The 25747-nt window shown below is 53.4% G+C and overlaps 11 protein-coding genes and 2 non-coding genes across 13 annotated transcripts; 7 read left to right on the top strand and 6 right to left on the bottom strand.

Moving 5' to 3' along the window:
- Positions 1-529: 529 nt before the first annotated feature.
- Positions 530-1177, top strand: ASPACDRAFT_37890 (uncharacterized protein; the record flags this gene model as incomplete). Its single annotated transcript, XM_020200361.1, has 3 exons — positions 530-565; positions 636-717; positions 771-1177. The coding sequence occupies 3 exons, from the start codon at positions 530-532 to the stop codon at positions 1175-1177; spliced, it is 525 nt and encodes a 174-aa protein (XP_020060668.1).
- A 742-nt stretch (positions 1178-1919) lies between these two features.
- Positions 1920-2443, top strand: ASPACDRAFT_37889 (uncharacterized protein; the record flags this gene model as incomplete). Its single annotated transcript, XM_020200360.1, has 3 exons — positions 1920-1949; positions 2014-2080; positions 2145-2443. The coding sequence occupies 3 exons, from the start codon at positions 1920-1922 to the stop codon at positions 2441-2443; spliced, it is 396 nt and encodes a 131-aa protein (XP_020060667.1).
- A 467-nt stretch (positions 2444-2910) lies between these two features.
- ASPACDRAFT_t1 lies at positions 2911-2981 on the bottom strand. The gene has a single exon. It is a non-coding gene; the product is annotated as a tRNA-Gly (tRNA).
- Positions 2982-3465: 484 nt separating this feature from the next.
- Positions 3466-3858, bottom strand: ASPACDRAFT_55820 (uncharacterized protein; the record flags this gene model as incomplete). The annotated part of the gene is made up of 1 exon (XM_020203060.1): positions 3466-3858. The coding sequence occupies one exon, from the start codon at positions 3856-3858 to the stop codon at positions 3466-3468; it is 393 nt and encodes a 130-aa protein (XP_020060666.1).
- A 1596-nt stretch (positions 3859-5454) lies between these two features.
- Positions 5455-7270, bottom strand: ASPACDRAFT_48883 (sugar porter family MFS transporter; the record flags this gene model as incomplete). The annotated part of the gene is made up of 5 exons (XM_020202178.1): positions 5455-5537; positions 5589-6194; positions 6263-6718; positions 6805-7074; positions 7174-7270. The coding sequence occupies 5 exons, from the start codon at positions 7268-7270 to the stop codon at positions 5455-5457; spliced, it is 1512 nt and encodes a 503-aa protein (XP_020060665.1).
- Positions 7271-7801: 531 nt separating this feature from the next.
- ASPACDRAFT_21436 (uncharacterized protein) lies at positions 7802-9736 on the top strand (the record flags this gene model as incomplete). The annotated part of the gene is made up of 4 exons (XM_020199029.1): positions 7802-7998; positions 8058-8293; positions 8345-9003; positions 9062-9736. The coding sequence occupies 4 exons, from the start codon at positions 7802-7804 to the stop codon at positions 9734-9736; spliced, it is 1767 nt and encodes a 588-aa protein (XP_020060664.1).
- Positions 9737-9937: 201 nt separating this feature from the next.
- On the bottom strand, positions 9938-11331 carry ASPACDRAFT_37884 (fungal specific transcription factor domain-containing protein; the record flags this gene model as incomplete). The annotated part of the gene is made up of 4 exons (XM_020200359.1): positions 9938-10330; positions 10396-10739; positions 10873-11036; positions 11084-11331. The coding sequence occupies 4 exons, from the start codon at positions 11329-11331 to the stop codon at positions 9938-9940; spliced, it is 1149 nt and encodes a 382-aa protein (XP_020060663.1).
- A 1053-nt stretch (positions 11332-12384) lies between these two features.
- ASPACDRAFT_73967 (uncharacterized protein) lies at positions 12385-14252 on the top strand. The gene has a single exon (XM_020204084.1). It carries the CDS (start codon positions 12543-12545, stop codon positions 14109-14111), a length of 1569 nt encoding a protein of 522 aa, XP_020060662.1. The 5' UTR covers positions 12385-12542; the 3' UTR covers positions 14112-14252.
- A 4-nt stretch (positions 14253-14256) lies between these two features.
- ASPACDRAFT_108771 (uncharacterized protein) lies at positions 14257-18218 on the bottom strand. The gene is made up of 2 exons (XM_020195322.1): positions 16621-18218; positions 14257-16570 (listed from the first exon to the last, which is right to left on the bottom strand). The coding sequence occupies exons 1-2, from the start codon at positions 18055-18057 to the stop codon at positions 14543-14545; spliced, it is 3465 nt and encodes a 1154-aa protein (XP_020060661.1). The 5' UTR covers positions 18058-18218; the 3' UTR covers positions 14257-14542.
- An 898-nt stretch (positions 18219-19116) lies between these two features.
- On the top strand, positions 19117-20507 carry ASPACDRAFT_108769 (alpha/beta hydrolase). Its single transcript, XM_020195321.1, has 3 exons — positions 19117-19350; positions 19411-19805; positions 19860-20507. The coding sequence occupies exons 1-3, from the start codon at positions 19293-19295 to the stop codon at positions 20166-20168; spliced, it is 762 nt and encodes a 253-aa protein (XP_020060660.1). The 5' UTR covers positions 19117-19292; the 3' UTR covers positions 20169-20507.
- A 1098-nt stretch (positions 20508-21605) lies between these two features.
- ASPACDRAFT_t40 lies at positions 21606-21676 on the top strand. The gene has a single exon. It is a non-coding gene; the product is annotated as a tRNA-Gly (tRNA).
- A 307-nt stretch (positions 21677-21983) lies between these two features.
- Positions 21984-22757, bottom strand: ASPACDRAFT_1851314 (acetolactate decarboxylase; the record flags this gene model as incomplete). Its single annotated transcript, XM_020197197.1, has 1 exon — positions 21984-22757. One exon carries the CDS (start codon positions 22755-22757, stop codon positions 21984-21986), a length of 774 nt encoding a protein of 257 aa, XP_020060659.1.
- A 901-nt stretch (positions 22758-23658) lies between these two features.
- Positions 23659-25507, top strand: ASPACDRAFT_20982 (thiamine pyrophosphate-binding protein; the record flags this gene model as incomplete). The annotated part of the gene is made up of 2 exons (XM_020198987.1): positions 23659-23740; positions 23811-25507. 2 exons carry the CDS (start codon positions 23659-23661, stop codon positions 25505-25507), a joined length of 1779 nt encoding a protein of 592 aa, XP_020060658.1.
- Positions 25508-25747: the final 240 nt, after the last annotated feature.

Here is a 25747-nt window from a genome sequence, read left to right as displayed (position 1 = left end):
CGTCTCGGGGATGAACGATGTCAGGGATCGAATGCAGAGATACTCACAAGGATAGTGGGCTCGGTGGATCTGATATAGAAGAGGATATAGAGTCATTGGAAGGATAGAAAACAAAGATTAATCGACAGAGATAGAGAGGAACGGAGAGCGCAAGAGGAGTGTGTGTAGCTCAGTGGGTGAGGGAGCCCGAGCGCGCGCGAGGAAGGAAAGAGGAAGCCTTACCACGGCAACAGGTGAATGACACTTTTTTCTCTTCAAATCTCTTCTAGCTCCCTGGCTCCCTAATCATAACAGAATCTACCACAACCAAATCTACCTGTCAGCTGACTCACTGTCATGCCAGCTATCTTAAGGCATCACTCTCTTCTTCTTGGTTACTCAATCCCACTTCAAACCACAACATCTACTACAACACCGCAAATCTACTTCCAATTCAAAACGTCTACTCCCATCACCAAAACAAACCTCTCAACTACACCTCACATTGAAACCCACCAGAGCACCTCATACCATCACAATCACTGTCAAAATGGCTGTCACTTGGAACTCAGAAGCCAACGCGAAAGTAAGTCACCGTCAATCTACATTTCCTACCCTCATCATCACACATGCTAACCTCCGACCTCGCATCACAGCTTTTCCTCGGTGTTTTGACCCAGCTTAAAAATCAAAGTATCAAGCTTGATTACACCGCGCTAGCAGATGCTGTGGGTCAGGGTAAGTGCTTCATTGCCCCCGTCGTCAGAGCATCGATACTGATACACGAGAAGGATGCACCGTCCGAGCCGTGCAGCAGCAGATGGACAAACTCAGAAAGCAGGTCTCCGACGGCACCATCAACCCCGGAACCCCCGTCGGCACACCCCGAAAGAAGGCTACGACTGCTGCCAGCAGTGGTTTTTCCAGTCAGGCTCTTCTATCTGCCAAGCGCAAGGCGGGCCGCATCGCGAAGCCGAAGACTCCGACCAAGAAGAGCAAGAGTGTGTCCAAGATTGTGAGCAAGGCGAGCAGTGAGGAGGACAGCGAGGACGACAGCGAGGACGTTAGCGAGGACGACAGCGAGGACGTTAGCGAGGAGGATGCGAAGCCGATCATCAAGGGAGAAGATAGTGAGGAGGATCCAGAGACTATTGTCAGGGGGGAGGATAGTGATGGCAGCGATAAGACCTACGCCTGATGGCTTGAAGGCAGGGATTGTGCTTCTGTGTTTCATACTTTGAGTCTCACCTTTGAGGGTCACCGGTTTCCCAGCACCTACTTAGTAGTGCCAATGCACAAGAATCAATCTGGATGATGATATCCGAATCAAGTCGATAATCGAGCACAAGTATCTTTTAAGGGACCTTAGATAGGAGCATCTCAAAAGGCTACATTGCATACCATACAGACGTAATTCTCTGGGCTACACTTGGCTCTTCACAGATATCCTTGTAGGCCCTCAAACATTAAATCAACACATAACCGTCATATTCTGGACTTATCAATGCATCAGTAAATCTTAACTCAATCGAGATCCACCACCTCATTGAGCAATTTTTAATAACACTGTTGCAAACAAGAACAGTGAATCAAGCACCAGACCTCTGGATCACCTCAGTATCACAGTCTGAGATAAAGACGCCTCAACATAACCTTCATCTCCTTTTAGACTCAACAACTATCCTCATCAAGCCTCTTCAGAGCAGTCTACCCATATACAGCAGCCGTCATCCTACCATTATCTCTCACCATCCCTATCTCAGACAACACCGATAAAACGAACTCCTTTCCCATATCCCAGCAAAACCGACACTGAACCAACACACCCTCGCAACCACTGTTCAAATCTTCTTATCCATCTCCTCATCGATCCAACCTACACCTAGCTACCCACCCAAAGCAAGAACACACATCAGACAAAGCATACCACCGAAGCAAAAATGAAGTGGACCCCTGAGAACATGAACATCGTACGCTCATCTTCTCCTCATCCCCCCTTCCACCCCCCAACCTCTATAAGACTAACACCCCCAGCTCTGGGAAACCCTCTTCGAAACCCACAACCTAACCATCGACATCGACAAGATGGCCGCCGCCTGGCGTGAGTATCTCCTCAACTCCCAAGCCCTCAGCCCTACACAAAATCCCCAACTAACGCAACCCAGCCAACGAAGACAAAAAACCTACCGCCCGCGCCATCAAAGAGCGTCTCGAGAAGTTCCGCCGGAACCTCAAGAACGGCGGGAGCACTATCACCTTCAGTATGGGTGGAAAGCGCGCAAATACGGAGTCGCCTGAGGCGAATCGGGTGAAGAAGCGGCGGGTTCCGGTCAAGATGTCTACAGCGGGGAAGGGGGAGACTGGGGAGGATGAGGGGGGTGTGCAGGGTAGTGATGAGATGGGTTTGAGCGTGAAGAAGGAGGAGGGAGAGCTGGGTGGTGTGTTTGGTGGTGATGTTGTCTAGACACTGGGTACCTGCCTATGCTATGGAGATATTTTCGTCGGTTGATGCTGGGATTATGGGGATGCAGATGGGCGGGTGGATTGTTTTTCGGTGGTGCCGTGCCCAGTAGTACAGTACACTTGGTCTACTCGAAGTTTAATATGGGATGGCCCTGATGGTTCCGACTTGAGTACATTCGCGTAGTTTCTTATACTGGCCGGGTTTGAGACCCTGGTTGTGCTGTATGCGGTCCTGGCTAGCTGAGTTCCCGGGAGGGTCCCGAAGATAGATAAGTTTCTGCTCGTGTGTCTTAGGTTAAGCTCCGGGAGAACTATGGAACCACCAGTTCTAACCGCAGGCTTATCTGCATGATGCATTAAGAAATGATGTTCCTTAAGCCCATTGGCAATCAAAAGACACTCTGGTAGGGAGGTTTACCAATGACAAAGGATAAGATCGACATCGAAGGCAAAAAGGCAAAAAGTGAGTGCATCATCCGTGAATCGAACACGGGCCTCATCGATGGCAACGATGAATTCTACCACTAGACCAATGATGCTGGTTGTTGTAATCTTGGCATTGGTAACAAAGCACATGAAACATAGCGGAACCGTGCAAGACGGCAACAACAAAGAACTACCTAGTAGAACACTATCAGCCCTCGTTCCATGGTTCATTCATGACTACCATGTAACAGAGATACTTGTATTACTTCTGAAGCTCCAGCTTTACTACAGCCACAGCTACAGCTACACTCCTAGACCACTCCGGAAACCTACTCATAAGAAATGCGAAGGAGTGTGTCATTGCATATATATCTAGTCGCTGCGCAAACCGCTCATTATCACCAAGACACGAAGTCAAACAGTGCATCTCTCCCGTCTGGCCAGACAAAAAGCAAACAAAATGACAGTCATGCAAAGCAGTCCGAAAGACCCATCATCTGTCTAGGATGACCCCCCAGCCCCTCGACCCCTCGACCCCTCGACCCCTCGACCCCTCGACCCCAGCCCGCTCCACTTGTCACTCCCACATTCAATGAATCAAGCCCAGCAAGTGATGGTGGCGCCGCTCAAGTCCACAGGAGTGGCGGCGTTCGGGTTGCCATCAAGATCGGCAAAGGTGGCCTGGGAGTTGAGGTAGGCGATGCTCTTGCCGCCGTTGACGATGTTGCAGCTCGACCACTGCGCGAAGTTGGTCAGCTGGGCCGACGAGGCCAGGACCTTGCCGCTGGAGCCGACCGAGGTGCCGCCGTAAAGGGTCGGGATGCTGCGGGTGACGCCGTCGGCGGGGATGGGCACGCCGGCGTTGGCTCCGCTCTGGTCGTTGGCGAGGGAAACGGTGACGCTGTTCACCCGGGCTTCAATGTCCACCGGGGCAGGGGCGGCCGAGACGGCGGCGATGAGGATGGAGGCAATGATGGTGAAGGACTTCATTTTGATTGGAGTGTTTGGTAGATCTCCGAAGATGTCAAAGAGTAGAAGAGTAGAAGAGTGGAAGAGTAGAGTAGAGAGTTCTTTGGTGAAGACTGGATCTGATGGCTTGTGAGGATGTTGATGCTGATGATAAAGCTCATGTCGACGAGCAGACACGACCAATTTATACCTTTCGTTGTCCCTGTATATCAACACTCGATCATCAACATTGGTACAGATCTTCAACCAGATCTGTCCAACCTTCACCGTCAATCCTAATCGCATGAGGCTTCCCCCTCTCCACCCACCACTTCGTAAACTAAAAACGGTGACCCAGACTTCAGCATGTTGGTATACGAGCACGCGGATGCTATCGATGGTACACCGCAGGGCACAGCCGATGCCACGATTGAGTCGTCCCCGGCTCGCACAACAGCAGTTCATGCCCGCGTGGATCCGGCTGGCCATGTTTCGTGGTACAAGAGCAATGCACGCGACCCCGGGTTGGTGGCCCATTTCTCAAAGGCACACGTGACCGTGGGATGCCGGTGGCCTGACATCACAACCCAGCCCTCGATCCAAAACATCCGACTACTTTGCGGAGATCTGCAGGGTGCCGGGAAAGAGACCCATCATCCAACCCAACTAAGGTGCGGTAGGGAACCCGGGGAAATCGGAAGACGAGGTGACAGACATGGAAAGCCTTGCGGATGCGGGGAGACCTTAGCAACAGAGTAAATACCGAAGTAGTACCCTGAGTGGCTCACTGACTATCCGTATCGAGTAGGTATTGTTGAAGTATTGAAATGTAGTGAAAATAGTGAATGAACTGCACCGCCTGCAGGTCTTGAACTTACCCGCACTGAACCCTGGAAGGGAACCCAATCACTGATTACCGGCCAAGCCCGCATTCTCGTATTGCCTGCACTCCATGGATCCTACCCGGCAGATAAAAATAACCCATCGCTTGAGTGACCCTCGTATGAAACCTGTCTTACACACTGCCTGCCTGACTGACTGCTGGCCTGGACTCGAGGCTGAAAGAGGAGGTGACGTGAGCAAAGAAACGCGGTCGCTTTGTCCGGCCTAATTCACTGCCCTGGATACCATGTCTCAGAACTCGATGATTTGGCAGCAACAAGCACACGAGGTTGCAGAAGTGCAGTCGTATTTTCCACGATCATGCTGGGTGGGAAAATAGGCTCCCATGCATTAGGGTCGATGGGTGTATATTTCACCCACACCCGCTATTTCCGATCTGTGGGGAAACCTTATGAGGTTACCATTACTCAACTCTCACCACACCACAACATTACCAACAGGCCATAGCTCACAGAATTGAACGCATCCCAACAGGAACAGTGGATTCGTAGCAAACGGGCACGGGTGCATGGAATCACGAGGCCCTGCGAAAAACTATCGAGTAGACTATTGAAGCCGGAACGAGAAATTTGTCTGACTTCTGCTTGGCGGACAGTCTCGCAAGTGCTGGTCCAGGAGAGTGTCGAGTACTTTTCCCGCCTGAGGCTATCGGAAATCGTGGAGCCGGCACCCCCTTGTGCGGACTCGAAGCTGACCTTGACAAGTCATACTCGTACAGGCAAACTAGCTCCCTGCTCATACACTCTCCATTTCTGTAGCCCGGACTTCTTTCTCATCCTCCAGGACAGCAAGGCGCGTTGTCTGAGGAATCTCATATGCTGGGTAGACTATTAGTGACCAGACCGTCTGTGCTAAGACATTTGACTCACATTTGAATTTGCGCGCTGGAACTCCATTTTCGAACATCACTTGGATGTCCTCCAGGGATCGCCCGGCCGTCTCCGGCAAGAGAAAGTAAATCCACACTGCTGCGCCCAACATCAGGCCACCGTAGATGAAACCCACCCGGGCGCTGAGATTGGCTCCATCCGCGTTGAACAAGTACGGAAAGGTGAACGTGACTACCCAGCTGAAGAACCAGTTGGTACCAGTCGAGGTGGCCATGAGTTTGCTGCGGTTGGGGCCGGTCGAGATCTCTGACGTGACCACCCACACGGCGGGTCCCAGGGCAAGATTGAACACGACCATGAAGATGTAGACCATTGCTACGATGACTCGGTCTAAGCCCATGGTCTTGTCCGTGGCCGTTCCCGCCCCACCGACGACGAACAAGACCACACACACCAAAGAGCAGGAAACAAGCAGCATCACCCGTCGACCGAAGCGCTCAACACAGTACTGATTTAGCCAGACCGCAGGCATCGGCGTAAGGTACAGGCCCATCTGAATGAGGAATGAGTTTGTAATTCCAATTTGCGAAAAGAAGACAATCCCGTAGCTGGTTATAAAGTTGATGCCTGAGGCCTGTTGAAACGCTATAACACCCAAAGTTAGCAAATTTGAAACAGAAGAAGTGAACAAGACTTGGGGAGATGCTGCTCACCCTGAATGGAGCATCCTAGATAGGTCTTCCGTCCATCTACCTTCCACTTGAACAGGTCTCCCCAAGAACTATCGTTTCGCTGCTCTTCCTCAACCATACTTGAGATATATACTATCTCGCTCTCGATAAAGTCCGGCTGATCACCGTACAGTCGTCGAAGGGCTGCTCGGGCTTGTTCCGTCCTTCCCTTCGATAAGAGCCAGCGAGGGGACTCGGGGCAAAACAGTATGAGGCCGGGAACTAGAATGATTGGGAAGACAAGCTGAACTGCCATCGGAATCCGATAGGAACCACTATCTGTTCGATCCTTGGTAGCATAGTCCACAATCACACCGAACAACAGTCCAAGCCCAACATCAAACTGGTACACGGAGACCAATGCTCCACGAAAGCGGGTAGGTGCACAATCGGCAACGTACAAGGGGACCAGGCACGAAATCAGTCCCACCGCGTAGCCTGTCAATGCTTAGCTTTGAAATGTCATATTTGACAGCCCGGGTATATGTTTGCTGCTCAATGCTGCCTTGGGGTTTAGAACGTACCCATTAACAGCCTTCCAACGATCAACAAGGCGAGGTTATCAGCAGCGACCTGAAAGATCACACCGGCAGTAACAAAGGCACTAGACACAAAGAGCCCTCCTCGACGTCCGATGCGATCGTCTACCAGGTAGGAGGAGACAGCGCCGATGAGCTCCCCGACGTTGATGATGCTAGTGGTAAGTGACTGAATGCTGGAGCTGAGAACATAGCTACCGGTCGCGCTGTCGTAGTGTCCATAAGCTTTGATGAAGGGATCCATATCAAGGATACCTATTTGTCACAACATGATTAGCTCAGCCAACAGACGCGACCATGATGCTGGATCGTGAAGGTGTATCTCTTCTGAGGCAAGACGTTTTGACTACCTACCAGAGTAGTAGGAAGAGTCGAATCCAAACTGAAAAGCAGCAATCGTGATGAACAAGCTGATTGCGATTGCCCTCCATTCTCCCCGGATTCCAAGCATATCAAGAACGTGAGTCATCTTCTTCGCAGAAATATTTGGGCACAGGCAAGGAGGCAAGTATTAGCACATTCCACGAGGATGATCGACGGAAAGATTCTGGGGGGTCCCGAGCATTTTTTGAGGTTTTATAGTCCACGAAAACGAAAATCGTCTAGCAGATCCGAGTCTGTGAAATCTGGGGTTTCCCACGGGGTAGCGAAGGCGTCCGAAAACTGGAGGGAGCCAGACCCGGCTGCTGATAAAAAGCCGATTGCCAAGGACGAAATAGGCCGACTAGAGTTTGGCAGCCATTGAGGTTGCGCCATCAGATTGGCTGCGTGCCTCGTAGAAGCCTCCACCCGGTGCATTGGGCCCGCGTGGCTCGAGTTCTCGTGATTCGTGCGGGATCCACCTCGGCCCGCTCGCTGAAAACTGAGGTATAAAATATTAGCCGCGCCGAATTTGAAAGAACCCAATCTGTCTGCCTACTCTGCCTGGTTTGAGACTATCAGACTTCTGCCTAAGCTGGTCGTCATTCTCGTCATCCTCATAATGACCGTCTCCGTTGTCGTCACCCTCCCGACCCATACTAACCCCTCCTATGAGCAACGAGTTCACGGGAAACCATCGCCTATACCGGGAGTCGAAGAGTTTCGAGGTATTCCTTATGGAAGTGTCCCAGCAAGATGGCAGCATGCTCAACTCCGTGATCGATTGCCACATGATGCCTTTGACGCCACACATAATGGGTGCGTAGTTCTCCTGTGCAAGCCGTGCCAGAGCACGAATAACCATAATTCTTCCACAGTCCCCGCTGCCCACAACCGCAAGAGCCTAACAATAGTGACTTCTATCAATCGCATCTCGAGTTTCCACAAGATGTGAAAGAGTCTGAGTTCGACTGCCTGAACCTGTTCATCACGAGACCGAGTCCGAACGTTCTTGCTGCTGCCGGCTTCGAGTCCGACAGTCCAGGGTTGCCGGTCTATGTATACATCCATGGAGGAGCATATGGTTTCGGCGCGGGGACAGATCCTATGTGGGGTTAGGTGAACAAGTTTCATGTTCAAAGATCGAGGCTGACCGGTACCTTAGATCCTGCCCGTCTTGTTAGAAAGTCTGTCTTGATGGGCACTCCCATCATCGTCGTGACTATCAATTACCGACTCAACATGTTTGGATTCGCCGCTTCCACTGAAATCATCGATACTCAACCAGAAGGCAAACGGGGTTGCAACTTTGGGCTTGGGGACCAAAGAGTTGCCCTCGAGTGGGTTCAGCGGAACATCAGAGCATTCGGAGGTGACGCAAACCGAGTCACGGTCGGTGGCCAGTCGGCAGGCGGAAGCTCATCTCATGCCCATGTCCTCGAAGCGGTGTTGGGCAAGCGGAAGCCGCTGTGCCAGCAGGGAATCATCCAATCTGGAGCCGTGGGAGTGCTTGGCCCAATCACGATGGGTGATGCAAACGCTCGATGGGCCACTTTCTGTAAGAAGTTCGGCGCGACCAACGAAAGCACAACCTCGCGTATGAATTTCATGCGGAACGTACCAGCAGATGATATCCTGCGTGCAAATGCTGCGTTGGGCTGGTTTGTCTTTCCGTTGGTCATGGATGAGTTGACCATCTCCCAAAGACCGAACGGACGTTGGAGTGTGCACCTCGACCAAAGTGGAACGGTGAAGGCTCCAAATGGTACTGTGAGCCACCCCAGAGAAACCATATCTGTTCTAGTAGGGGATACAGATCTCGAGGTCAGTCGTCATAATCCCGATTCCGATCACGCAACGTACTGACAAATTGAGCCCACAGGGTACACTCCATCATTCATCAGTCAGCCAACTTGAGAGCTTCGAACAGATATGCGATCGGTCGGCTGCCGCCAAATTATCTGAAGAATTCTGCAATGCCTTTTTTGCAGCGTACCATTTGCGTCCAGGTATGAGCAAAGACAGCTTGCACGAGCAAGTTTATCGCTTCTTGTCAGACATACAGTTTGGGTATCCTGTTCAAAGTTGCAGGGAGGAGCTGATGGATTGGGAGAATCCAGGCTACAGTGGCCTGGATGAAGAACCGTCCCCCCGACCAACCCAGGTACAATCATTCCGCATGGCGGTCGGCAATCCGTTTCCAGGATTGAATCATGGCAAAGCCCACCACTGTGTAGATCTCATCTATATCTACGACTGCTTCGACGAAGCATTGCGTAAAGCGGATAAGTTGCTGTCGTCCGGCACAGTACCTAATGCCAGCCTAGTCGATCGTGTTCAGACTGACTGGGTCAATTTTATCACTGGCTCGCGGTCAGCCAATTATGAACCAGGTTTGGCGACCGTGTACCAGCCGGACCGAACTGCAACCACAGTTGACATGGCATTAGACGAGGTCTGGGTGAACAGAAAGTCGCGATTAGGCCTCGTCGATAAATACCCGCAGGAGGCTAGGCAAATTGCCAACATCCTGAGTGGTGGAGGACATCTTTTCTGAACAAGGACGGTATATTCTAGACGGGCGCATCAGAATCGTGTCATGAAGGACTGGCTCCCAGAAAGCGGCAAACTTTGGGTTTGGGTTGTTTAAATCAATGTACACGGTCAAAGTGAAGCGTTTACCATACTGAAGTTTAAAACATGGGCTATCAAGCGCCCTCAAAGTAGAGCAATTGAGTTGTCCCAAGTCATTATCTGTTCAAGGCTTTGAATGTGCCCATAGCCCCGTGAAGCCCGGAGTCCAGCGATATCGAAGCATTTCTGGATCCAGATGGCTTCCTAGTTCTTCAAGTGGCCAAGTACGGTCATGGTAAGTATGGCCTTGTGCCTGGGAAGATCGTTCCATGTTCTGGCTAAGAGCTTTGCGAAGCAGTTCGGCAAACGTTCGCTGATAATCCATGTTTGTGGCTAGCACAAATTTGTCCAAGACCTGAAGGTTGATCGCGCAATTGCGCAAAATCAGGCTATCAGATTGTTGGCCTAGTTTCTGTGCCAGGATCAGGAAGATGAAGGAGGATTGTAGGAAGTATGTGCCGAAGTAGCGATACATAAAGCTTAGTCGAGGATCAATTCGGAGGATGTGACGTGCAACCTAAGTGGCCGATCAGTTTTGATGGCGGTAATGGGACATGTTAATCTGCTAAGGATAGGACGTACGTTTGCGCACGCGACAGCGTGTTCGCCAGCTGTAAGGAAGTCGGGAGATGCCTGCCATTCAAAATCATGATACATGCGAACCACATCCATGCGACCGTGGAGCAGCACAAACATGCAGTGGTACATGTGCAAGCCGTAATAGGCGACAGCTGGGTTACTACCTCCCGGCAGCAGCTCGTACTCTGGCTCTGCAATTCGACAGAAGTCAGGTTCAACTAGCGATTCAAAGGAATCAAACCACAGCTGCAAGTTCCGTATTATGGTTGTGCGGCTCGTCTCCAGTAGAGCTCTATTAGTGTTGAACGTTGGATGATCGTCGAGGAAGCGATACTCAAGAATGTCGCCTAAGATTCTGTGAACCATCAGCGATTGATGCTGTAAACGCTGTGCTTGTTAAGATTGTTGCTGAATACCTCGATAGGGGCAAGAACGTCCCAAGCATATCTAGACTGTGGACTTGATATCTCCATACCATACTCTGAGGGGCTTGGTTCTCCGACCGAGGCAATGGTGACGGATAGTCCCAGATCGCATCTGGGCACGGTGCGGGCAACGACGAGCATTCTTGATCAGTGAGACGTGGGCGCCCATTGAACGATAAAGCAGCATGTCGATCGATGATATAGGTGGCCCACCACAGCCTATATACCGTCAGCACTAATCAGCTAATATGATGTCGAATGCATACCTTCTTCTTTCTTGCCTATCATCCTCATCCATACCCTGGTCATCCTTGTGTAGATCTAGCTTCTGCACGACGAAATTTAAAAACACCAGCCAATACTGAAGGCCCGATTCGAGCGATTTTTCACTAGGAGCAATGGTAGTCAGCATGAACGCAGTCAGCGCATCGTCAAAAACATGGTTGGTGCCAGGAAATGTGCGTGGATAAAAGTGGCGGTTCAGTTGATCGAAAAAGTATCGTCCTTGTGCCATCCGTCGTGTCGAATCTGCTCGCTTCTTTGCCGTCGGCATGAAACATGAAACACCTGAGACGTGTCAGATGAAGTGCCGATTGCCAAATTGAGCAAAAGACTCAGGTACATACACAGAATTGACAGCAGCAGAGTTGGTGAAGTGGGTCGCGGGTTTTCCAGGTCCAGTAATCTGCTTCTTCGGATAAGACGTGTGTGAAACTCTTGATTTGGAGACTCGTAAGTATGTTCCAGCAGCCGCGATGCTTCGTATCGTGTAGGTTGGATGGTGGTGGATCTAGACCTGAGTAATAGAAGCGTCGTCCGTGCCGATGTCAAATTAGCGAGACTTACTCCGTCTCCTCTTTCCCGGAACTGAGAATTGAGAGGCCGTTCAAACAGTCCAAAACGGGGTAGTCAGGAGCATGCTGCATCTGCCCCAATGCGGGAGATGGTCGTGAGCGGGTTGATTTCCTGCCACGCTTCTTGGGTAGTCGGGTGAAGGTGCATCTTATGGCGAGACCTGCTGGCGTCTCAGTGGGAGGCCGGCGGCGTGTACCGGGCGGGGGAGTATACGAGTGCAACGAACACATCCCTGCGAGAGGGGGGTGCATTTGAGCTTGTGACCATGGCACTGGTCGCAGGCAAGGTTCGCTCTGGTTTCCATTGAGGTTCAAATGAAAAATGGTGGACCTTCTTCCCTGCTAGGGGGAGGGCAATGTTCGTGGGGGAGGTGGTTGACTTGGTTGACTTGGTTAACTTGGGAGCGAGCGTGGATAGACAGCCGAATGGCAGGATGTGGAATTAACGGGCAGAAAACAGGCTCCCACCGCCTTGGACACCTCACCGCCAGTCCAGGCCCACCGTTTGCCGCCTAATTTGAGATGATTCTAGACCCCTTCCAGTTGCTTATCGCTTATCCCTTATCATCATTTCTCACTCTTGTTCCTGTCTCGACCATCCATCAGTCATCCTCCGGAGCCTTTCCTCTTCCCTTCCATGATGAAAGAACTCTAGCGCTCGTTCATCTCCCTTAAATTTTGATCACGCGAAGTTGATTGATCAGTCCACTCGTTTTGTCACACGGCAGTTTCGCATGGTCGCACCGTGCAACTGAAAAAAGCACCACCGGCTTTGTGCGGCTCAGCCCAGACGCTTATATTTGACTCGCAGGATCCCCTGAAGGCAACGATTTCTCTCTTTCTTCCCAAACGACCATCAAAGTTCATCACAATGCTCGTCGAGATTGTCACTCTAATAGTCATGTCGGTGGCCCTGCCACTATGGCAGTGGTATCAGCCTCTTTCCCACGCCTCTTCCTCCATACCATCTGCCCCATCCACCACCGACTCCATCTCACACCAACAAAAGGCCCAGCTCCACGAAGTCGCGTATCTGATGTCAGAAATCTATCAGACCCTCGTCGAAATGCGATACCTCGATCCAGCCGGCGTCCATACGGGACCACACAACCTCACAGTACTCGAACCTGAGTTCGAAGAGTTGCAGATCGACCCCGCCGTTCAATATCTCTACAGCATCCTACCATACGTCGACACGGAAGCCGCCGGCAACCGCGGCTTCTTGCACGGCGGCGAGTTCACCGACTTCCGCGACGTCGACCAGGTGGAACAAGGCCGCGATCCCTTCTATGGGTCGCCCAGTGATCCATATTTCGAGGACGAAGACGGACCGTACATGCGCCCGTGGGTCACACCACTCACCCAACTTGGAAATCACGGAAGTGTGATTGTCTACGACGCGCGCCGTCACTTCATCTGGATAATCGATCAGGAGGGCTGGTCAACGACCGACTTGGCGCTACAGGAGGTTGAGGAGCGGGAACCCATGTCGGCGAACCGAAACAGCTTCGAGCATATTCCACATCGCCCGGCCGGGGATGTGCTTCGGGATATTGTGCGGTGGTATCATGCACTCGATGAAGTTCCCAACGGAGGGGATGGTTGGGATGAGTGGTCGGCGTTGGAAGAAGCACAGGTGCGTGGCTTGTACCAGAAGAACGGATGGCCGGATGCTTTCGATGGGGAAGCGTTTGAGGTCGACCTCGTGAGGGCAATCGCTGCCTTTGTAGTGGAAAGCTTTGCGACTGAACCGCTTGACGGGCTGCGGCACTACAAGGATTCCATCGATGATGGCTATCGCTTCCTCGCGGAGGCGGAAGAGAAGCTGCGATTAGCTCGAACCCAAGAAGAAGAGTGGGATGCGCGCTGGCGCATGTTGCTCGCGGAATGGCAATACCGGCGCGGCGAGGCGTTCTTGGTAATGGCTGAACAGAACGCTAACAGAATGTCTCCGGGGAGCGTGTGCCTACAGCCGCAGGGTCGTCCGCTGTGGGAGGTGCAGTTCTTGCACGAAGAGGTCGAGCAGAAGAAGACGCAATTGGCGGAGGCGGAGCAAGAGTGGTCGGGTGCGTCTGGAAACCAACATGTCCTGGGCATTGATGTCGCGCAGTGGAATAAGGAACAACACCTTGCGAAACAGAGACTGGCCATCTACCAGAAAGCGCTCGAGGCAGCACATTCGGATGCAGAGCGGCTGTGCCCCGGCCAGACCTTCCAGTCGAATACTGGGTTAGAGAGGCTTCGATGGCCCTACGACTGGAATCGAGATATCCAGGCTGAGCACGACTTCACCGTTCAAGGGCTCGAGAGCGCAAGGAGTTTGTTGGCCCAAATCCCCGATGAAGTAGAAAGTGTTCGATTCAAGGTTATGGATTACATTCGGAACACTGAAGCCTGGCTCGAGTACTCGGATTCGCAAGCGAACGAGACGCAGGAATAGTTGCTCGTCTTACTGGTTGACTTGCTCACTATTTGCTTTGCTCTGACAACACTGACTCTTGTGTAGAGGCTTAGCTTTCGACCGCCAGTATGGTATCGTTTCGTACTATTGCGATAATGATTTAATTGGATAATAATTTTCTTTTCAGCCTATCAAAGTGACAGCATGATGCGTAGATCTGAAATAAAAAAAACAACCCCGACAACACAGCATTTTACTAGTACTGGACCTAATGCGATGGTGCTTGATCTAAAGCTCCTAGACACGCAAAGCCAACTCTAAACAAACAGTGCCAATTCCTGCTCAGGCGCCGTAAATCCCTAGCCAGCTCTCAGATGACCTCCAGACCAACAAACAAACCAAAACAAACACCTTAGAACTCCTCTCCATTCCTCAGCACCCGCTCACAACCCATCTTACCACCTTTATCATCACCAACACACACCTCCCTCATAACGACACCCAGACACGGGCTTATCTAAATTACCAGCCTCGGACAACCACGCCATCACGGAAAGATACTCCTCCATCAAGCCCACCGTCTCCTCCCCACCAAAAGTCAGCGTGTTCATGATCACCTCCAGCTCCAGGATGTCATCCGGCATGAGGGTTGGCAGCCAAATGAGGCCGAGATCATAACCCCCACGGAAATCGACCATGCGGATCGGATCGGTCTCCTGTTCGGAGTATTGCTCCAGTCGCCAGTTGAAGACCTGTGTGAAGGCCGCCTGCTCGATGAAAGTGGCGTCGTCTGTGCCGGCAGCCGCGTCTAGCTCGCGCAGTCGGCTCAACACCCGGCTGAAGGGGGCATGGGTGTACAGGCTTTGGACGTCCTGGTCCTCCGCGAGGCGGGTCAACAGCGACCGGACGGTTTCAGTGGGTTGTACCGTGACGCGCTCGACGAAGAACCCGATCATAGGGCCGTCGATCTCCAGGGGGTTGGGGTGGTGATGCTGGACGAGGGAGTCGTCGCTCTCTGCGCCAGGCCAGAAACGCCCCGACGCGGCGACGTTGAACACCGCTTCAGACACGCCGGTCCGGTGCGCGTTGAGTAACACGCATGCGGCTTTGCCGATCACGGGGACGGGCACGTTCGACGCGCGGCGCATCTCGGCGAGTCCGGGCAGGTGGATGTATTTCTTGGTCGAGCCGCTGATGAATGGGTCCTGGCCTTGTGCCCGGACCTCGTTCCAGGTCGACAGTCGGGGCCAGGGAACGTCTTGGGCAGCCGAGACACCTTTCAGGCGCTTGACGTGGAAGTCCACGGCACTCTCTGCGGCTTGACTGTAGATGTACTTTTGGTAGTCGCTGATGAACCTGCCGTAATGGCGGAAATCCATGCGCGGAAGACCATTGTTGGCCAGAAGGTCCTTGAAGTCCTGTAGCCACCGGAAGATCGTCACTGCATCGTAGATGCCATGGTGACAGTGCATGACCACTCCCGCGCGTGAAGACTGTCGGTCTCTGAAGATGGTGGCCTTCAGGAACGGGCCGGGCAACGCGACACATCCCTCCCAAGGGTTGTCGGCTTTATATCCGGTTAAGGAGGAAACGTGGTCTACCTCGTGGCTGTGGGCGATGTGCAGCTTCATCCAGCGTGAGGTAGGGCGCATGATCATCCATACCATTCGGTTCTGGTCGTATTGTGCGACCGTGCTGCGAAGAAGTGGATGACGATGCAACCACAGGTGAAGGATCGCCTCGAGATACTCAGCGCTCAGACCTGGAGCGGCAATCCAGGAGGTGCGGATCTTGAACGCACTGGGACTCAGTGTATCTTTCAGGAACCAGGTCTGAGTGTCGGTGACGTGCATTGTCTCTTCTACATCGTCCCAGCCGAATCCGAGCGGATGAAGCGTCGCCTCGCCGGCTTGCTGAACTCGTGCTGGGTCAAGGTAGGTATGCTGAGCGCCGACCGTGGGAGCATGAACGTCAACGACTGGGGTCTTCATGCTGGCTATGCTACGGTCGGCGATGAAATGCGCTTGCTTCCGGATTGTGTCGTGCTCGATGAGATCTTTCCGGGTGACCCGCCCAAGCCGCTTTGTGGCAGTATGCAGGTATTGGATCATCATCATGCTGTCGGCGAAGGTTCGGATGGGAGCGTCGAGGTCGAGCTGCTCTGCCTTCATTCCGGTTATAGCCGCCCAGATGGCAGCAATTTGGGCAACATAATCACCAGATCCTGGATCAACTGAGGCTTGCTGCTCCAGATACTCAATCACCAGGGTCTTCAGGTTGGGTTTCAAGACCTTGCCTGTCGTAGTGGTCGGATAGCGACCCTGCTTCAGATCTTCCTCCAATTCGATGATCATGGTGGGAGAAAACGAGCGCCCCAGCTCCTCTTGCACCTTGGCTTGCAGCGAGCTTGAGGACACATCGACGGACTTGTCTCGACGAATGACTGCCATCGGGACCTCACCCGCCACAGGATCAGGGATACCCACGACATAGGCTTCCTACAAACTAGTTTAGCATCAAGCTTCAGTTCCAAGGGCAGAATACATACTCGAACACCCGCAATCCTGGTCAAGCACTGCTCGATCTTGACAGGCGAGATGTTCTCCCCACCGCGGATGATCAGATCCTTGTACCTGCCCAGCAGGTACACGTTGCCATCCTCATCCATATACCCCTGATCACCGGTCACAGACCAGTTCACGCCATCTTCCTGGTAACACGTATCGTTGTCCTCCGCACTTGCATCGAGATATCCTCCGAAGATCGGATAACCGCCCTGGTGCAACTCACCGAGCTGGCCTCGACGGATGGGAACCCGACTCTCCGGCGCACAGATTCGGACTCTGGTACCCGCTCGTGGAGGCCCTAGACATACCTCTCCCTGGATGCTCCTGTAAGATGCAGCCTCGTAGAAGTTCAATAGCGTGGCTACACCCTCTGTGGTTCCATATCCCGCGATAACTCGATCTGCGCCAAGGGACAGACAGAGCTCGACGATACTGGGCGACAGCGACGCACCTCCGAGGACAATCTGGTATAGAGTCTCTAATGGGCCGCTCTCTGGTGTGAGCTGAGCAGCGATGGCCTGTACCATAGACGGAACGCAGGCTGTATGGACCTTTGCCCCGAGTCGAATGGCTTCCAAGGACGCAGCGGGATCGAAGGTCGGACTGGGGTAGACGACGGTTGCCCCGCTGAACCAGGTCCCGAGTGTCATCACGATTGCGAAAATGTGGAAGCTGGGCAAATGCCCGCAGAGGTGGTCGCCGGGCTCAATGTTCAGGGTGTTCACCACCATGAGGCCCGGTGTGGCAATGGAGAGCGTGGTATGCGGACAGCCTTTGGGAAGGGATGTTGTTCCGCTTGTGAAGAGGATGAGAATGGTGTCATCTGTGTCCGTTGGTGGCGGAGGAAGTATTGACTCGCTTGGTGCGTTGGCCATTAGCTTCGGCACTGTTGTCCAGCTTGCAGGAACGCTTTGCTTGTCTGTCGCCCGGGTGATACCCTTCAAGATTGGTTGAAAACCTCCCTCTTCTAGCGCCGCATCCAAAGGTTGGGTCATGGACGATGCCGAGACGAAGACTGCGGCGGGTTCCAACTTCCGCAACAAATGAAGGGCATCTGCGCGCTGCCCGAGCATCCGAGGATCCAATGGAGCGAATCGGCAGCCCAGACGAGCGGCAGCCCAGAACAGAACGGCCCATTCAGCTTCATTGAGGAGGAAAGCTGCGATGCGACTGTTCTTGCCTATTCCCGCCTGCGCCAAGGAAGCCGCCAGGCGTATACTCCGGGCATGCAGCTCTGAAAATGTCCAACGCAGAGGCTGCGGTCTGCCTGAAGGCCCCTGCTCCTCGGTCTGCCGTAGGGCTACAACGGCGTCATGGTTCGGGAAACGCTGCGCGGTCTGTTGCAGCAAGCCAAACAAGTGTCTGTCGGGCGGATGTTGTGAATCGTCTGCAGCCTCTGCCAAGATATTTCCTGCCATGATGAGGCGAGTGTCAAGAGTTTCGATCACTTTTCGCGAATATGACCTACCGAGAGGAAATGGAAACTAGAGCGTCAGTTGAGTCCATTAGACAGGTCTTAAATCCCCTACCGAGCACAACCCACAACTCGGCTCCATCAGGTCAGTCGACAACACCATAATTGCCAACAATCCGCACATCCATACTACCGGTTCCTGGATGACCCCCTCTCCATTTCACAATCATCGACCCCATAATATACAAAGCTTTGTTTGGTTGGAACTGGCTCGTATCGCTGCCATGCGTCCCACTACACCCATAGTTGGAACCAGTAGTTTGAGGCCCCGCAGCGGCGATCCGTGCCGATCGGGTCGATCCCATCTGTAGCCACAGCGTCGAGAAATTCTTTGATGAAAAAGCCTCCTACAGCCTATGCAGGAGGGCACAACACAGACCAGATACTGGGGTGATGGTGCAGGCACTAATTTTGATAGTCACATCATAGTCAACAGTGTGTGGAGTGCTATCGAAACTGGAATTTTCATTTCCATGGGCGGGGCGCACCACTGACTTCCTGTTACAGTTCGTGCTCTCATCCACGTAGTAAAGAACCTCTACCTCCAAGTGGGCTCACCTGCTGGGCCAAGTTCCAGGGGCTAGCGGATCAAGCCTATCGAGATGGTGGCTGTGATCCCGACCTGGGACCATGGTTCTACTCGCTGTGCCGTCGCGAAGATTACGATCGGAGGCTAGAGAGTTTGACATGACGTGCTCTGATTTCCGCGATGGGACCGATCGAGAGATCGCCTTGATTGCATTTACAAACTGAATTCCTGTATCTCTCATTGGGCTTGGTACATACGGGGAGCAGGATTTGATCGTACCCTCAGGGGGTCTCTCCGCGACTCGTGGGAGACCAAACTCCCGCTGAGGTGCACTCATGCCTTGCGCCAATCGCGTCAGGTAACAGGGGCAGTGGCAAGATTCTGATATGTCAACTAAGGGATGAAACCTGTATCGATAGTTCCTTGAGTGGTGGGACAACACATGATGCCCGATCGGGCTCGCGCGAGCCCGATCGAGGAGCTCTTCTGCATGCGATTTTCAGGGACGGTCGCCATGGGCAAAGCTAAAGAAAAGGAGGGATGGATCTTTGGGTGCTCAGCTGCGAGGAACTGCATATATAGCCGACTCGGCCTTCACAAAGATTTTCCCCGCTTGAGACAGTACTTGTTGAGAGTCTGGCGCGATCAATATGTATCTCGACACACCTTTGCAGACGCCGCGCAAAGCAAAGATCTTGATGCTTCACGGTGAGTCTCTCATCTACTCGGAATCGTGCAAGTTCGTGGACGCGAACTGAGCAACAACAGGCACAGGACAATCCGCCCACACCTTCCAGAGCAAGATGCGGTACCTCCACGAGCCCATCGCGCGAGCCCTCTCCGCCACATCGATGCAGCATGAGATCCTCTATCCCGGGGGCGTGGAGTTTTTTTATCTGGACGGCCCGATCCCTGCCTCCTCGATCGACGCCTGCGATGAAACCTACATGAAGCCCAACCGACTGCCCGACAGCTGGCTCTGGGGCTACGGCGACCCCGAGACCTCCGAGCTCAAGGGCCTCGAGCACACCTGGAAGCGGCTGGCGAATGTCCTGACGGAACATGGGCCGTTCGTCGGCGTCATCGGCTTCTCCGCCGGGGCCGCGTGGTCCGTCATCCTGACTGCCTTGCTCGAGCAGAACAGGAAGAACCCTTACTTCCAAGTGCGCTCGCCCCCTCTTCCTGGCAATCTGGGATCTAGCTCTAACGGAGATTAGGTTAACCACCCGCCCATGCACTTCTGCATCGCCTTCTCGGCCTTCATGTTCGAGCACCGCACGTACGAGTGGATCTACGCGCGGCGGATCCAGACGCCCGTGCTGCACTTCATCGCCGCCCTCGACACCTGGGTCTCGGAGCGGCAGTCGCTGAAGCTGGTCGGGCGGTGCGCCAACGCGCAGGTGGAGTATTTCCAGGGGTCGCACTACATCCCCCGAGGACCGCAGATCAGGGAACTGGTGACCAGGTTCATTCGGAGGACGGGCGGTGGGGTTGGCGAGGTGGATAGGGGCTGCATTGGCGTATAGCCCTCGCACTTAATAATGGGTGCATCAGTGGCAGAGGGTACTGTACATATTTTTCTCATGATTCGCGGGTAACTGGGTCTTAACTCGGCGTTCTGTTTCTAGCTTGGCGTTCGCATTACCCTGCTGGCGTTCTCGATTTGGCATTTTCAAACGGCTTACAGTTCAGTGGAGAAATTGACTAGGACATCCAAGCCTCGAGTCGGGTATCGTTAACAAAGGGATGGCAGGAGATTGTATCACCACGCGTATGACGCGCTTCCGCTGGAGCTCCGCGAGTCAGATCTACCCGCAAGACTTCCGATCCACTTCAGAAACTTTCAATAACCAGGAACCACCAGGTTGGCTCTCGAATTAACTCTGTGGGAGCCTATCAATCGACCCACTGGCGAATCGTAGCAGAAGAACGCAAGGAATCTGCGCTTCAAACCATCCACAAGCACTAATTCCGGCTGATCCAAGATTGCGAAACACGATCCCCACGACTCACAGCTAGACCAAACTATATTTCCTTCAAGGCAAGGCACAACTCCATTGAGACATGTGTTCCAAGGTTATGTGCTGTCAACCGGCTTTTGGCAGAGAGGCTAATTAGGGCAGGGATCGTCACACCCGGCGGGCGGTATCGGACTTGGGTACCGGTAGGTCCGTTCTGTATACATTGTGGAATGCCACGACTATATAAAAGAGACTTGATGAGGTATAGGATCGAAATACTGTTAAGCATTCCATAGCCACCTTGCGGCTTTGCATAAACCCAGTTAAACACCGCAAGATTATCTGCAGCAGAGAGCAGCGCTGCATGGGTAGACACCCGCCGATCAGCGGGGCGGGCGATCCACCCCGCTCGCTGTGAGATCGACACTTCATGGCCATCGAGATTGCCATCGTCGGAGAGTCTCGGGAGATGGCCGGCAATGACTGGATGACGGAACGTGGTTGCGGGCCGATTCGTCGTGAAGATGGCCTGTTTACATGGTTTTGATGGTGCTCGCGGAGATAGAGGAGGCTACCGCATTGCATTACTTGTGGATCTCGTGTCTTTGGGGTCTCGTGCATGAGTAGGTTTAGGGAGCGCAAGATTGGACGAGGTCAACTTGGATATGCATGTGTATCGGGGTCTTGACTATTGGGTGGGGTGCAAGCAGCTGATGGCCAAGGAAGGTCAATGAGACCAACGTAAAGGTTTATATTTTGCGCTCAGGCACTACATGCATGATATCTACCGATCAAAGTCATGCATATTGACGTTCAAACAATTGAGTCAGTCTACCTAAGGAAAGCATTATACAAGTATAGAAACCTCTTGGGGGGGAGAATAATAGAAGCGAGGCAATCTTGCTGTAACAGGAACACACAAGGGATACGAACGTGAGCATGCCAGGAGGATAAATATACTACATGCTACATTATTAAAAGAAATACCAAGAACAACAACCCGCATCATTGGTCTAGTGGTAGAATTCATCGTTGCCATCGATGAGGCCCGTGTTCGATTCACGGATGATGCACTTACTTTTTTCTTTTCTTCTTTTTTTTTTTTCCAAAAAGAAGATTTTGAATCTTCTACTTGATAAAAATCAAGTAAATCCAACATACATACCACGTACTATAAATGAACAAGAGAAGCTGCGGCGGCACTCAAAATATTATTGTCGCAGCTTCAGTCAACACACCTTACTGTAAATTCCGGTCAACATCACCTCCACTTCCCACAACCCCAAATAAGCACAGCCAGTCTATACTCCCCACGCAACTCATACAATTCTCCTTCTCCATCTGTAAGTCTCTTTCCCCTTCCCTCCAGGAAAACACCAGCTAACCCCCCTCCGCCCCCCGTATCAGCTCCGCACTCGGCGCCCCAACCTCCACCTCCCCAAACTCCCTAGTATCCGGCAACTCCAACCTCACCTCCTGCAGAACGGCGACCTCCAACCCCCTCCCCTCCCCCTCCCCTTCGCTATCCTCATCATGGTCCACCGCGACCTCAAAATCCATCACATGTCCCCCGTTCTCTCCGTCCTCGGACAGGAAATGCAGATGGAATCCGGGTACCCCAATCCCCGCCGTATAAGCTGGCGACCAGAAGCCGAACAGTGTCCCTCTCGAGCGGCCGTGGTTGGTCACTTTCTGTCGTGCTGCACAGTCGGCCAGGGTTTCTTGCGGGGAGCTGCGCCGAGGGATGATGCGGGTGGTGAGCGAGGCGAAGGTCGTGGTAAGGCGGAGGGAGAGGAATGTGTTTTTGTTGGTGTCGAGGAGTGGGGTGAGCAGGGCGGCGAGGGTTTGGAGGGTGATCTTCTCCGAGGTGGTGATTGTTGGGAGCGGGAGGGTGTGCGTGGGTTGGAAGGTAGTAAGCATGGCGAAGGGGATGGTGTCGGTGGGGTCTAGGCGCCGCACGGTGGCATTTGGGGTGGAGGGGAAGTGGTAGGCGCGTGAGTTCATCACAATGATCTCCCCGTCCAAGTCGGAGAAGGTGCCTATGCCGTACGTGCCTCGTTCGAGGAGGGTGGAGGCGTTGAGACCCTCGGTGCAGATGCCGGAGAGGAGGGCGCTGATGGTGCTGTATTGGTAGAGGGTGTTGGTGTTGGCCATTGTGGTGGGTTTGGGGAGGGTGGGTTGGAGGATGTCAGAGGGTTATCCAAGGGTGGATGTGAGAGTTGAAATATGGTAGATGGTAAACGCCACCTCTTAGGCTGGATGTATGATCAAAAGGGTGAGTTGGTGCTCGTGCCGTATGACGACTAGGGCTACCGGGTTGGTTGATCTGCAGGTATCGCTGTACCACCTGGAAATGCAGGCCGCTCCACATCGGGACTCTCCGTTCTCTGGAATGTCCCCACGGATTTCCACTTTCGAACACGCATTCCTATCTACATATGATGATTCTCAAGAGGTATTGGCTGTGTGGTTTTGGGGGTTGCTGCAGCTGGAGAATTTCCTCGATCTGATCCCGCAATAGAACGGATGAAGCGACTCGACCGTGTCGGACTAGATCTTCAGCAGCTGATGGTCAATGGGATTTCGCTCATGACCGATGCAATGTCACCCTGCTTCTTCCCAGGCACGGCATGCATACTCCTTTACGGTTCTTTATACCTGCCCCGTGGATCCTATGTTGCGAATTGGCCTGTTCAGTAGAACTTACCTCATTAGAGATACTTGTTTTATTTGACTTGGTCAGGCTGCTGAAGCCAGGATTCCATAAACCCATCCGCCCTGACTCACCACCATTCTGTTATAAGCCCTCTCGGCCCTTCCAAAATAGGAAGTAGTAAAGGGGCCACATAGGCAGTGGCGAGAAACGACAACCCCAATGCCCGAACCGAGTAAATTCCTCGTGCCGTCATTCTGTGTTGACTTACACACGACCCGCGAGGATATTTGTCAAACGGCACACTCTCAAGCATCGAGCCTGCGGCTATAAAGATGGCAGCGGAGTCAGTGGTCTATACGAAGCCTCATGCAACCGAAACCAGCCTCGGTGCCTCACAATATGACTCGCAACGAAGAGACTCAGCTGACTGGCGGCGAGTATATCTGCGAGGAGCTCGCCCGCCGTGGGGTTGAACACGCATGTAAGTACTATTCATTCCCATTTCCGGTGGTTCTTCAACTGAGGGGCTGACGTATTGATAAACAACCCAGTTGGTATCACCGGCGGCGCCATCATCCCCGTCTTCGACCCCCTACACTCCCATCCGCCCTTCACCTTTATCCTGGCCCACCACGAGCAAGCCGCCGGTCACATGGCCGAGGGGTACGCCCGCGCCTCGGGAAAACCAGGCGTAGTGATGGTGACCTCCGGGCCGGGGACCTCCAACCTGGCCACCCCGCTGCTGGACGCGCTTCTCGACGGGGTGCCCCTCATTGCCATCTGCGGGCAGGTCGCCACGAGCGTCCAGGGCACGGACGCGTTTCAAGAGATTGACAGCCTCGCACTGGCAAATGCGTGCACGAAATGGTGCGGGATGCCGCGTAGTGCCCACGAGCTACCTGAGTATATTGCCCGAGCTTTCGAGGAAGCCACCGGTGGACGGCCGGGGCCGGTCTTGCTGGCTATTCCCCAGGATGTGGCCAAAGCGCAATTCAATCCTAGGGAGGTGCAGCCGAACGACAGCACTGACAATCGGCGTTCTTTCCCGTTTCCTAAACAGCCAGAGGAGGGGACTCTAGACAAAGTCGCAAACTTGATCAACAAGGCTAGCAAACCAGTCATCATCGCAGGTCACGGACTCCTAACCTCCCACCGGGGCCCGGAGCTACTCAGACAACTGATAGAGAAAACTCCCATTCCCGTTACAACCACCTTCCTAGGTCTCGGCGCCTTTGACGAACTCCACCACGTGGCACTAGGCATGCTGGGCACGTACGGCACCGTACCCGCCAATCTAGCGGTGCAGAATGCCGACCTCATCCTTGCCCTGGGGGCACGACTCGACGAGCGGGCCGTCGGAAATGCCGACGGGTTTGCGCCTGCTGCGCGGGACGCCGCGACCAGAGGAACAGGCGGGATCGTGCATTTCGATATCTGTCCCGAGCAGATCGGGAAGGTTGTGGGTCCAACTGTCTCGGTGGTGGGGGACTTGGGGACGACGTTACCTTCACTCCTGGAGAAGATCACGCCGGCGGAAGCAGAGGTGAGAGGTAAGTGGTTCACCACAGTGGAGAGATGGAAGCAGCGTTTTCCGCTGGACTTTCAGCCTCTCACGCCCGGGGCAAATCCGAAGCTGCTGCCACAGGAGGTGATTGCGCAGTTGGAGGCATGCACCCGCCACCGCAAGGAGGAGATGCTGCTCACGACCGGGGTCGGGCAGCATCAGATGTGGACGGCGCGGTACTTTCGTTCCCGCGTGCCCAACGCGGTGATCGGTTCGGGGGGTCTGGGGACGATGGGCTTTGGGTTGCCGGCCGCCGTTGGGGTGAAGCTGGCGCGGCCGGAGTGCACGGTGGTCGACGTGGACGGGGATGCGTCGTTTTGTATGACTCTGCAGGGCATTCTGACGGCCGTGCAGCATGGGGCGGAGGTGAAGGTGTTGCTGCTCCGGAATGAGGAGCAGGGGATGGTGCAGGAGGTGCAGCGGGGGATGTTTGGCCGGGTCACGCAGGTCGACCAGCGCAATCCGGATTTCGTGCGGTTGGTAGAGAGTATGGGGGCGAGCGCGAGACGCTGTGAGGGCCGTCAGGAGTTGTGGGATGGGATGGACTGGTTGCTGAGGGAGAAGGGCGTGGCGTTGCTGGAGGTCGTAGTGCAGGGGAGGATGCCCATGGTACCCAAGGTGGCAGGCGGGAAGGCGTTGGATGGGATTTTAGATGGGTTGAAGAAGAAGGCGGATGGGAACTAGTTGGAAGATGAATAGCTTCTCACCTGTTTGATGCTAGTTACGTGGTTTTGTGGTTGTTCTTAGGGCTACGCTCCGCTTCTACCCTCCCTGGCCAGCCAAATTACAACCCCGTAAAACAACTTAAGCATTCCTAGGAAATCACCATTGCTAGATGGTATATGTTGCTTAAGGAACCTAACTTTCAAACATGCTCCCTATACTTATATCTAGTGACTGAAGCCATGATTTCTATCTTTTGAC

Source organism: Aspergillus aculeatus (assembly GCF_001890905.1).
Source record: "Aspergillus aculeatus ATCC 16872 unplaced genomic scaffold ASPACscaffold_1, whole genome shotgun sequence".
Classification (NCBI taxonomy): domain Eukaryota; kingdom Fungi; phylum Ascomycota; class Eurotiomycetes; order Eurotiales; family Aspergillaceae; genus Aspergillus; species Aspergillus aculeatus.
The sequence above is the reverse complement of the archived record's forward strand: the minus strand, read 5'-3'. Positions and strand labels throughout refer to the sequence as shown.